This window comes from Ambystoma mexicanum, chromosome 5q (genome assembly GCF_040938575.1).
Source record: "Ambystoma mexicanum isolate Mex_15411 chromosome 5q, UKY_AmexF1_1, whole genome shotgun sequence".
Classification (NCBI taxonomy): Eukaryota; Metazoa; Chordata; class Amphibia; order Caudata; family Ambystomatidae; genus Ambystoma; species Ambystoma mexicanum.
In genome coordinates this window covers 1,402,863,104-1,402,875,964 of record NC_090933.1, presented here as the reverse complement: position 1 = coordinate 1,402,875,964, position 12,861 = coordinate 1,402,863,104, and the positions used below count along the sequence as shown (strand labels likewise).

At 43.7% G+C, this 12,861-nt stretch overlaps 1 protein-coding gene across 1 annotated transcript in view; it reads right to left on the bottom strand.

Moving 5' to 3' along the window:
* Positions 1-12,861, bottom strand: part of LOC138498208 (fibrocystin-L-like) — a 245,145-nt gene that overhangs the window by 180,947 nt on the left and 51,337 nt on the right. The window contains exon 3 of the mRNA XM_069622088.1: positions 9,580-9,715. Within this exon, the coding sequence (XP_069478189.1) occupies positions 9,580-9,715 (136 nt within the window). The remainder of the gene's footprint in view (positions 1-9,579; positions 9,716-12,861) is intronic.

Here is a 12,861-nt window from a genome sequence, read left to right as displayed (position 1 = left end):
TGTTGGTGGTGGGTGGTGTTAGGGGGTATATTTGGTGCAAAATGTTACATACACGTTTTCTTAACATCAATAATGTGTGGAGATTCCCGATTGTGTTCATGTGCAGTTTATTCACAGTGCTGGCAGTGGACTGAGGCATGGTATTGTACTAGAAAAATTGTCTATTAGTGCCTACCGGCACACTGTTCCTTCTCTCATGTCATCCCTGGGAGTGTCTACTCTGGCTCCTGCCTCATTCTGTTTATCTTGGTCTTCCTCTGGGTGTGGCCTGTCCGCGGTGGGGGACTAGTGGCACATTCCTCCTCAAGCAAATGTTATGTAGCATTGCACACACCAGAACAATTTTCCCAACTTCATCAAGGGCATACATTAGGGATCTGCAAGTACGATCTAGTCAACAGAATTGTGCCTTGAGGAGTCCAAAGATGCGCTCAATGCATAGACGGGTCCAGCTGTGGGCATGGTTGTAGGCGGTCTCGTGCGGTTTACGTGGGTCACACATGGGTCATCAGCCATGCCAGCTGTGGATATCCAGAATCACTGTATGGGGTGGCATACAGAAATCAGTCAGTTGTCTCATACATGGGTCTGCTATCACAACATATTTTGGGATTGTTAGCCGTGTGCATGCATGTGTGCATCCCACCCATGCAATGTGTATGCGTGATGCCTGTGCAGCCTTTGCAAATGGTGACATGTATGCCTTTGCCTGTACATGTACACTGTGGCGGGTGTTCTGTGGCGTGTGCCAAGAAACTGCACATGGGCACATGGCTGTGGCATGGGTGGACATGCTGGTGGGTGCTGCTGTGTGGATCTGCACAGTGCCACATTCCTGATGCATTGTGGTACATGTGGTCTAATGTGTCATTGTGATGACAGCGGTGTGTGTAGATCAGCATGCATGTCCAGGTGTGCCCGATGTGTGCATGCTCCCTTGGAGGCCCCTTGACGTTGGTGCAGGTGCTGCCAGTGCATCCACTTGTCATGCCATGCTTCGTTTTAGTGTTGCTATCCCCCCGCCCCTTTTTGGTCTGGTGCTTCACTGTGCATATGTGGCAGGGATGGTACTCACCCACTATCCAGGTCCGTTGCCCTCTTTGCCTCTCCATGTATCCTGGAAGTGTGCTGTGCTTAGGACCATGGAGTCCTGGGTGGAACTTGGGTAGTGGGCACAGCAGTGCGTGATGATGAGTTCAGGCCCGCAAGTCACCTGCACGTTAAGGCAGTGGTAGTGCTTCCAGTTACTGTATACTGCCTCATAGGCCTGGGTCGCCATCAACACAACACGGGTGCAGTCAATGGCTGTTATGACATTAGGTAGTTCTTCAGTGGCATAGAACCTTGCCTTCATATTGTTGGCCTGGGCCTGGGTAGTGGGCAGTGCAATATGGTGGTTGACATGGCACAGGAGGGTATCCAGCACCTGGGTCAGGACTGCACAGAATGTGGGCTGTACCAATGTCATGCATCATGGCCACAGAGTGCTGGAAGGTGCCAGTGCCCAGGAACTGCAGGACTGCCACCAGCTTCACCAGTGGGGGCACAGCTGTACGGATATTGATCCTGCTTCCTTATTTCTTCTTGTTTGTGGCCAGCAGCTCAGTGATGTTCTCGCTGTTGAGGCGGTACTCAGTAACCAAGTGGGTGTCACTGAGAGACCAATGTGATGGCCTGACCCACGGGATGGGTGCTCGCCTTGCTTAGACCGGTCTCCTCCTCCTATTCCTCCTCATTCCCCTCCCCCCATGTACTCCCTGTGCCCTGGCCTGGTTGGCCTGAATCTCAAGGTCCAGGTGCAGCATGAGCAGCTGCCTGTCCCAGCTTGCGGCAAATAATAGCAGCATGAGTTTGGAAACAGTGTTTGGGGCCTGGGTGTGTCTTATGTAGCCCTCTGGTGTGCATTGTGTGCACCTGTGGCTTCATTTCTGGCACCTGGGTTCATTTACCTCCAACTGGAGGCTGAAGGTATTTCTCTGCTTTATTAGCACCGGTTTTCGGTGCTAATACTGCCCTACATGCACTTGTGATACGGCTGTAAGTGCGCTTTGTGTTGACGGTGGTATCAGCGCCGGCTGTAATAGCACAGGTAACCTTTTGTGTACAGTGGTATTTACGCCGACTCGTGAGCTGGTAGAGCATTATTGGTGGCACTAATTCCGTTACCGCCAGGTTTAAGGGCTACCACCCAACTTCTGATGAGGACCATTATCCATTATCCTTTACAGCTTAGAATTAATGTGTTTAGAATGTGAGGGTCAGAATAGTGCTTTGGGCACAGGACGGTGTGATTTTGGACATTGTGACACTGATGGATCCTTTGTTTTGAGTTTAGATGGGGAGGTTCCACTAGTGCAGGGACAGCGAGGCCTTTTCCCAACCCCGTTTATGATCTAATAAAAGTCTTTAGCCAGAATCATGTCTACCTTGTGTTTGACTATAATTCCTAACTCCTAACAGTAAGTAGTGAGCAACATCATTACAGAAAGGGAGGAGACAATGCATATTGGCATGGGAGGTGTGAGCAAACACTGGAGAATAGATGAAGGTTTGTGGGGGTGATTGAAAAGGCAAGAGATTAGGCTTGTGAAGTATGAGTAGTCCAGTGCGGAGGTTAGGGAAGCAAAGGCATTTATTTAATCTATGAGTAGGGTAGGTGTCCTTAATTTGCATTACTGTTGTAGGTCACAGAACATGTTTGTTTTAAGTGCCTACATTTCAGAGGTGAGACAAGCCTGAGGACAAGGACGGGAAGGTATGAATGTGCGAGCAGGATAGTGTTGGTCAAATGGAGTCATAAGTCATAGTGAAAGTCAGAGACAGCATGGTCAATAGATGACATCATCAAGGTAAGGGACAAGAGAGTTGTGCCTGCATTTCCTCTTTGTCATTGAAGAGGGCAGATGAGGACTAAAAGGAAGACTTATTGTAGAGGTATTGGGCATTCCAGAGGACCAGCGAAAGAGTGATAGGAGGTGGGGGTAGAGCTACAACTGTTGTGCAGTAAGTGAGGGGAAAAGATGATTTTGGAGATGCCGGGAGAAAAGGAGTATCATTTCTGAGGAGTGCAAGTGCAGGGGGGAAGGAGGAAGATGGGGAGGCCTGAGAATGATGAAGTTAGACCAAGTTGAGGCTGAAGGCTATGAGAGAAGGAAAGGAGAATGAGTAGAGGGAGGAATGGAGCGAAGTCAAGATGCATGATGAAGGAGAGAAGAAATAGGTAAGTGACGACAACAAAGAAAGGGTACAGCCCAGTAGAGAGAGAGAGAGAGAGAGAGAGAGAGAGAGAGAGAGAAGGTTGGTGAGCAGATTGGGAAGGGATGGATGGTTGGCTGTGATGAATCAGGGGTAGTTTCTGAATTGGGCTTGAATGGGACTGTAAATAGCCAAAAGACAGTGAAGTGATGTCAGTCGTACAATAGGTAATTTCAGGCTTAGTTAAGTATCTTACCTGCCCTAGGATTGAAGAGAGATTAATAATGCTGCTGCTGCTATGCACATGCCCTCTGGCAATTACTTTGCACTTGGTACTATACTTCTTTTAAAGTGGTGCTGTGCCCACATTTGAAGTCTTGGCCCCCTGTTGCAGAAGGCTAAAGTGCACAGGTGTGGCCACTACAGCCGTGCATCAATGCGCAAAATGGTAAACTTTTGAGCTCACTGTATTACAAGTTGGTGGTGAGAATGTGTCCTTGATTCGAAGCCTGACCAAAATGCTACAGGAGATAACACATGCAACCAACTGTACACTGTCGGCAACTAAGAAAGTCGCAGAAATACCTACATTTGTTAAATCAATAACGTGATTAATTTCACTGATGAATTACACGTTTGATGGTAGCTAAGATGCAACATGAAAATAGCAACTCAACACACCTAACTGCCCAAAACGCACAATTTGCATTCATGTCGAGAAACATGACCTTAGCATCCTTTGAAAATAATATGCAATCAACACAAGGCTCATAAAGCCAGGGGCTATTTCCTTTAATGGAAATTCTTTTGTACCTTAATAAAAATCAGGCCTTGATTTTCCCCCCAAACAAAATGGAAACCATTCATGATTTACATATGTCTCTATGTTTAACACCCCTGCTACTCCTCCCTCTGCTACTGGCCAATGAATGTATATATAATAAATGTTGCTAAAATGATCAAATATATTAGATATATTGGGTGTTGTTATGCAACCCCTCACATGTGTTATCAAGCTCTCTGTTATCAAGGTGATTCCATACCATCTTGTGATGCTGCGGGCACATGACTCAGTGGACAATATTATTTCAACTATGACAATCTTAGCAAATATATATATCGCACAGCCTAAAATTCACCTCAGTCTAGGCTAGGGTTCTCCTGTTTGATCTCCACCATCATGTCCTTGTTGTCTCCCTTATGTAACGGACACTGTTTTGTTTCTTTGGCAATGGCACCAACTTAACGAAAAAAGCTACAGTAACAAGGGTCATCTGGGTTGGTGGCCTCAGCATGAATTTCCAGGAGAGGGATATGGAGCGCAGCTCTTTTTCAGTCAATTTAACTTCAGAGAGTCCTTGCATTTATTGCCATGGGACTCTGGTGTTTGGTTTCTGGGTTAACTATCAACACTATTCTAAATTATGTATCACATGTCTGCATAGCATATGCAACAGAGACACCTCTAAACATGTGTGTAGCTTAATACTAATGGGTAAATATGTCTGTTTACAGTGATGTTCACTGTTATATGTATAAATACCATTTCATAGCTGGTAACGTCTTGAGGGTAATGTTCTGTTACAATGTTAGATGCTGGAGAGGGATCTAAAAGAGAAGGAGTGTGTAGAGATTTCATCAGAAGGAAGGAGGAGGCTGCAGCCATTTGTGTACAAATTCTTCCATTAAATTGAAGCTGTTCATCTCGTGAAGTAACACTCCTTTATTTAGTGGCAATGAGCTGGCCCCTGGTGGCAGCAGAGGAGGAGAGGGGCTCGGACATCGACCCAGAGAATTGTTGCTGTGTCGCACTTGAAGTGAACTGTGCCATTACTTTACGGCAAGGGGATGGAGTCCCTAAACAGTGAAGGGAATGGATTCCCGAAACGGCGACCAGCGTTTCCGTCTACAAGGCCCTCACGAGCGCTAAGGAGATGCTGATGACGTTGGTGTGAACGTTTGCGAACACACCAAGTGTGAACTGACCAAGGATGCAGCATTAACTAGAGGCGTCTCTGCAACAACATTCCTTAGCAACATTTTGTTTATAGCTCGCTTCACGAGTTGGAGGCCTTCTTGGAGATGGGAGACGAATCGTAGACATGGGTGAGTGTGTCAAAGCCTGCTCAGAGTTAGGAATATTCGCTGTGGTCACTCCTGTGGTACTGCAATGGAGTGTACAAAGGTTGCTCCTTTTGCATCGTCTATATTGGCAGATGACAGGACATCATTGAAGGCTGCGCACTGAATGGGGGGGTGAATGTGCTCGAGGGGGGAACTGGGGGCGTGTGATGTGTAGGGTTGAGCAATTGTATAGGGTGCTGCCGCCCTGTTCGAATCAGGTGAAAATGATAGGTGGACAGACTGCATGGGGAGGGCCCAGACCAACACTGTACGGTAGGCCACCTGGAAACATTGCGCAGTCCTCTTACAAAAGTGGGGTGGGGGAAGAGACTGACTGTACCCAGGAGACAGAACCAGTTAATACATACAAGGAGAGCGAACAGAACCCTCAGTGCTCGCCATGACTGGGGAAAAATTAAGCCCACAGAAATATGGCTGGGAAGAGACAGCCAAAGTATGACCAGCAGTTTAAAATTACCCCTTGGCAGGTGGGCCTGAGAAGCAGAATAAGGAGCGATGGGCGATACACAAACGAGCCAATAACCAGGTGAGTTTTGGTGTCACTGAACAGCAACAAGTACCTTGTGCTCTCGCTGATATCAGCGGGGAACCTCATTGGTCGAATGTGGTGTAAATGTCTCCCTTCCCACAAGCTCAGGATGTCTCATGTTTTTATCAATGTTTACTGACCAATGGCAGGTTAATAAAGTCCCGGAGGTCAGCACTATTACTTAGTATGTAGTAAGAACTAACGTTTGCGGTGGAGCGGGAAGGAACGTGGCGCCACAAGGGAGGTGATGGACCAGTAACTGTTACTGTCAAGGATCAGCAATGTGTTAAGTGGTTATAGCATTTGTTGATAGTTAAAATGTTAATGTGAACAATTCAGGTCAGTATGTAATCTGTTGTAAATATGCTTGTGAGATAGCAACCTATCATAGTGGTGTGGTCAAGTTGTGTTAATAGCTGCTCAATTTTTTCTCAAGTTGTATAGATCTGATGAGAAAGGAAAGGAGGTATGTTATATGTGTAAAATCTGTCAAAGACTGAAGCGAAGGAGGTGGGACGCAGGTGTCAGGAGTGAAAGGAGCTCCTTATTTGAGTGGCGGAACCAGAGACACCTAAGCAGAGGAAGGCTGTGGGCCCCTGTGAAGCCAGAAGTAGTAGAAGTTGTGCCTCAAGTCATGGAACTAGAGCAACCCGCAGAACAAGGATACTAGAAGCTGGTGAGTCAAGCCTGGTTCCTTGCGCAAGCACTGCCGGCAACATTATCCAGTCTTACTTTCACCAATCAAGAAGTAGAAGCGAATAGAAGTTAGTTGATGCATTTTCAAACAAGGGAACAATGAAAGTTAACACTTGCATGTGAATGGAAAGGTTTTCTTTAACTCGCGTGGAATGTTTCCGAAACACCATTGTCAAACCCTTAAAGTTGTTAACTTCGTGAGGGAGTGGTCGAGTGTACCTAATTTTGTTTCCCAAGAGAAGAGTGAACATTTCAGGTCGCTCTTTATGAAACACCATTGTTAAACACTTAAAGCTTTAAAACTGCACGAAGAAGAGGACACGTGTGACTAATTTCGCTTTCAAAGTGCAGAGTGAACTTTATCTCTGTATTGAAAAAAACAATCATTGTTACTAAGAGAAGTCAAGTGTTGAATTCAATATCTGCAGTTGGAGAGAGCGCAGTCATTGCCCATGCCAAAAGTAATTCCCTATTTGAGAGTGAAGCAGCCTTTCTCAAAACCAGAAACTGTGCTAATTATTACTGTGAGCCCAAGAGAAGATCAAACTTGCCTAAGATACAAGTGTGCAAGCAATTCCAAAAGCCAAGAGAGTGGCATCAAGGCTTTTGGGTAATTGTGTGTCTGACATTGGCAAAGATGTGAAGGCCAAGTTGTGCAAGGGAAATATTGCTGTTCCAATACAATACTGACGTTGTCATGGTTGTAGTCAAAGAAAAGAGGGAAAGAGGCCGCCCCTTTTTAAGAGATATTCACAGGAAGAGTGCCGTGTCTACTTTAAGGTATTGCAGTGCCTTAAAAGTGAATCTTGGCCAAATTGGCCTCATTACAAGTATGGCGGTGTGGGAAAAAATTGGCGGTAATGGAATTACTGCCACTTTTCCCACACTGCCATAATAAGAGTGACCCTGGAGTGGAGGATTTACCTCCAGCATCATGCTGGAGGTAAATCCTCCCGATTTCTGCCAAAAAGCATCAAAATCAGCAGAATTACTGTGGCAGTAATTCCACCAGCGGTTATTCCACCAAAAATGCCCCATAGAGAATGGGGATTAACGCCGACACTGCCACTTGTAATCTGGCGGTAATTCCGTCAAACCAAGTGGCGGTAATGGTAATTAAGTTGGGTGGTATTCTGGAAGATTTCCTGCCGGGATACCATCCAACTCATAATGAGGCCCTAAGTACTGAATCATACTGAATCTGTGGTGGTATCTTTGGAGTGTCTGTGGATGCAAGATTTTAGTAGTTCAAATGAAGTGGAATGATATGGGGTCAACAAGAGTGTCCTAATGGCAAACTGTAGTAGGAATGAAGTTGTTGAAATAGAAGCAGCAGAACTAAGAAGTCATGCTGATAAATGTACCTACTGTGATTTCTGACCAGAAAAGACGAATAGTCTTTGTTAACCAAGACTTTTGTTCTATTCATATTTTGGAAGTTGTAATTCTTTTTTAACTGTGTCTGAGAAAACAATGATGCTATTCTGAGGAAGTGGAAGGTCACTTTTCCATCAGAAGAACTTTTGTTCTTGGAACTGTGGTTAACAAATCTTTATCTTGATATTGACTTTTCAAGAACTAATCTAAACCTTTACAGCCTATGTGAATTTTCCCTATATTATTTTTGCTAAGCCCTGAAGAGGGATACACCTTTAAGCCTGGTGAAGGGAGTACACCGAGGTTGCTATAAGGTTGTTAAATGTTATAAATGTCATTGTTGCTGTTAGCTGAATTGCCATCTAATTTCTTTTGCATTTGATGTTTAGTGTAAGGGCCAGCATTCCTGTGTTAGAATGTTTTCCCTTAGTTCTGTTTGGTAGGGAACCCCAAGTTAGAGTAGGGCAAGTTAAGTATGTTGATATTATTTCTGTTCTAATACAATGGCATATTTTGAACAAATATCTAAGAGTTGTCCGCCTTGCATTGCTGACCCCTCACAGGAGGCTGCAGTCGTCCATAAACAACTTACCTCATTAACCTGGAGCTGTTCATCTTGCAGAGTAAGTGTCCTTTATTTCATTCACTTGTTCAAAATATCTCAATTTTCTTAAACATATGAAAGTTACATTTTGGTGACTTAGTTCCTTTGTGCTAATTGTACAATACAACTTATTTTTTGTGTTTTCATAGCAGGCTCCGATTTGAAAAAGATGCCATAGATTTGTGGGAAATGCCTGATGAAGGGATGTCTTTGTAAGAGCATGGAAAACCAATTACCAGTGCTATTTCCCTTTACACCTGTTACAGCATGTGCAATCTTCTCAACAGTGTGGCGTAACATGGTGAGTACTTTGCAAGCAGTTGAATACTGCCAGTGGACACCTCAGCCAGGGCAATGTACATTAAGAGAGCCCATTAACTGCTATCAGACACTATGCCTAATGAAGCTATTATCCCTTTAGGATTGATCCCTTTAAGATTGATTATGTTTACTATTTGTGTGCTTCTTCTGCACTATTCTGTGACCACAACAGCTATAGGGATTATATTGTCACTCCGGGTAAATTTTTCCCAGTATGATGTATGCCTTTAGTAATTGGATGCAGTATTGATTTAGCATACTTGCATAGAGTACATATACAAAGGGGCCTCTCTTTACTCAATAAGGCTCCCAAAACACTTCACAACTACTGTGGTATTAAGAAGTCCATATGAATGTTTAAGCATAGCCACAACATGGCAACTTGATACAGCCTGGCTTAGCATCCAACTGGTCCGATGTCACAAGCATCAGAAGTCCTTTTTTCACCAACAGGCTTTGCATGCGAGCAGTTGTACTTCCACTTTCCCCTCATAAGTAATGGCGTAAAGGTTCCAATATGCAAAGTGCTGTTTGCTCAAAACCCAAGATTGGGATAAAATCCACGACACAAAATGCTAGTGAACAGTGGGTTTTATATTTCTTATTTGGAATCTGAGAGTGGGGCAGTGACTGTTCAGATCAAAGTGGGGTGGTGTCACTCAATATTATCTGTCTGGACAGTACAACAGCACACTACTATGCCTTACGGTACCTGGGTATGAAGGTTCCAATAAAGTGTAGTCTGTGTTTTGTGAGGTCCAATCCGCATTGGTTGGGGACACCAGCACTTGGTTTGCATAGACATCTAAACGCTGAGGAGAGGCATAGAAGATGGCGACACGCACGGCCTGTATAATGAAAAATAGGAAACAATGATTAGGTAACAGTAATTAGGGCCTGGTCAGATCGCCTCTGTATTATGCACATTATTAATACAGTCAATCCTACCAAAGGATTCCAAAAACTCCATCTCTGCCAGTATGTACCAGCATGTTCCCTGAACCAGTACATGCATTCAATCTTTTTAAAAGCATTCCCCATGCTTTGCTCACTCTAGAGCTTGAAATGAAGTACACTTTTGTATTATATATGTCCATTCCTTTATAGTTCTAATGATTGTCAAATGTACCTCAAAAATGATGAAATGTTAGTATAATAATCTTCAATGTAGCACCATTCAAATCGTATGGCCTTGGCTTCACAGAAAACTAACTTGACCATTTTGTTTCAAACTTTGTTCTGAGAGAACTGCTTCACCTCGTGATTTCAGGGGTGGGGATTCAATGTCAGTTTGTATGTCCACATTATGGTGTATTTACGCTTATTGTTTTTGTCCTTAATTCTGTACCTCCCGACCCATGATGGTGAAGGTTCAGCTTGTTTCCCTATATACATTGTCTAGTGGCAGATTTCTAGAGGCAAGCATGTGTTCATCATGCATGTTTTGAAATTCACAATAGCTAAATGACTAAGGGTCATTGCAAGTTTCTTCATAGTCTCTTATTCTTATCCTCCTATACCAAAAGGATATCGCTGCAGGGTAATGCAATCATTAAATTCAATCTCTCCTGCACTACTGTCAGTCTGTATGCTTGAAAAGTAGCAAAAACCCTCTGATCCTCATGACCCACAAGGTCCATCAATATGTCTTTTTTCCTCAACATTAAAGGATGGAGCAGACACCACCAATACTTAATTTAGGAACCCTGTTTTCCACTGGTTACACTTAACTTTGAGTGTAGTTAGCTGATGACAGCAATATAGGTGGTCCTGGAATGCTTCGTGTCATCTCGCAGCAGACACTCACCCCTACCCCCACACAATTCAACAAGGGACAGTAATATACAGTGGATAGCAAAGTTTCACATTCTTCTGGTGACATTTCTCCGAAGTGGTATACCCCTTATTCTTGACTGTCTACCCTAGAACAAAGTTTGATTTGATTTATTTTATTGTTTAAAGAGTGAACATAGTTCGAGAGCAGCATTTGGACTGGTGTCTTTTAACAGTAGTGCAGTACTCTGAGTTGCTGTCTGTGTGTCAGTCTAGATTAAATATCAGGGCACCTGGCAAAACGCTGAAAAACCCAGGTGGGTATACTAGGATATACAAAAACAAACAATCAGGGTGAGAGGTCACGCCGCTCCAACATTCTAAATATATAACACAGTCATTGGAAATACATTTTTCTTCACACAAATGTGTTTTAATAGCATCTAGATAAGACTAATAGGGATAGAGCACCCAGGGGTGTTTGAAAATACAATACAAATAAGTATGATCCAGTGGACGGAACTGGATCTTAATGCAAAAGAACAGCAACAGCAAAATGCTACTCTTGGTCAATCATAACACTTGTGCAGTCACAGGGAAGAACATAAACTCAATTTCATGAACATATATACAAAGGGTCACAAAGAACAATAACAATGCTAAAATTGTGCACTGTTCGGGTAGTATTTAACGTCTTTGTGACCCTTTGTATATATGTTCATGAAATTGAGTTTATGTTCTTAGAATGTTGGAGCGGCATGACCTCTCACCCTGATTGTTTGTTTTTGTATATCCCTGTGTGTCAGTCTATGCATCCATTGAGATTAGGACTTGACCAGGTGTTGTTGAAAATGCCACATTTTTGTGAGATTTCTGAAATTGGAGAATTGTGGGGTCATTCTGAGCCGAACTGGGACCAAGTGCACGAGGAGCGTGTGCCACCAGATATGTGGAGCTTAGCCACCAGGTGCACTGGTGTGCTACTCTGGTCTACTTTGTAGATGGCACATGCAGTCTTGAACAGTATCCTGGCCTGGACAGGTACTCAATAAAGTATCCGTAGGACGGGCATGATTCAGTCAAATTTCCATGCACCCGAAATAAGGCAAAAAAACTTTGCAAAGGGTGAAGATTCCAATTCTAACTGAATTGCTCCCAATAATAAATTAACCTCCCAAAAAGATGTGTCTCCAGTTCTTTAATGATCCTTCTTGTTATCTATCCAGAAAATAGTAAATGTTCCACCAACAATCTTAATTCAGTACCCAGTGCATCTATGTGTTGATGCGGTCTAATACTTGACCATGCACAAGGATCTCAAGTAATACAAGTAGTACTTCTTCACCTTCTCTCAGGCACTACCTGACCTCCATCCTGTGCCAAGCAGAGTATGCTGTCAAAAAAGAGCCTTGGGTGACACAGTAGATACGTCATGTAGGAGAGCGGCACACAGCACTGAATAAGCAGTGACTCCAAGTGCTGTATAATATCTGTCAAACATCTTTACAGGTAGGTGCAGAGATGATGTGCTGAGACTAATCCAGACGTGATGCCCTACCACATCAGGCTGAGGCTAAATACTGTTAGGGTTTCGTTAATCCCTACGTAGTGGGAAAAGGAAGATTGACGCACACCTCGGTTACAGGGCTTCCGTCTCAGACGCCTGACTCTGCCAGGGATAAATCTAGCAAAGTGGTCAAGCAAAGTGGTCTCTTAGCGAGAGCCGGGTGGCAAAAAGTGACAGCATAACACACAATAGAACATTTTTATGGGATGGTTTGCACAATAAAAGCGAATATATACTCTTTGTATAAAATAATTCAGCGATAAAAAATCTTTTTTTTTAAAGCAGTATGTATGCAACAGGTAAGTGACTTTTTAGGAGTTCGTTCAAGACAGTGATTTCCAGAGGAATCATCCAAACAGTAGCGACTGGTGAATTTTTTAATTGGGGGAAGGTTTAAACATTTGGTATGAATATGGGGAGCAAACGAGCATAGCGAAGAAGCCCGAAACAACCAAGAGGGGAACAGGCGACTTCTCCCCCGAGAATTTTTTTTTAATAATGGGCTAAATTGGGCATTTTACAGCACAGTTTCTGTGAAAAATTGGGTACAAAGCCACCCAGTTTACAATCGGTTTAGTAGAGTAAGAAATTAAGAAATCCATTGGATGCCAAGTCAACAACATTGCACAGGAGCATTTTCCAATAGATTTTCAC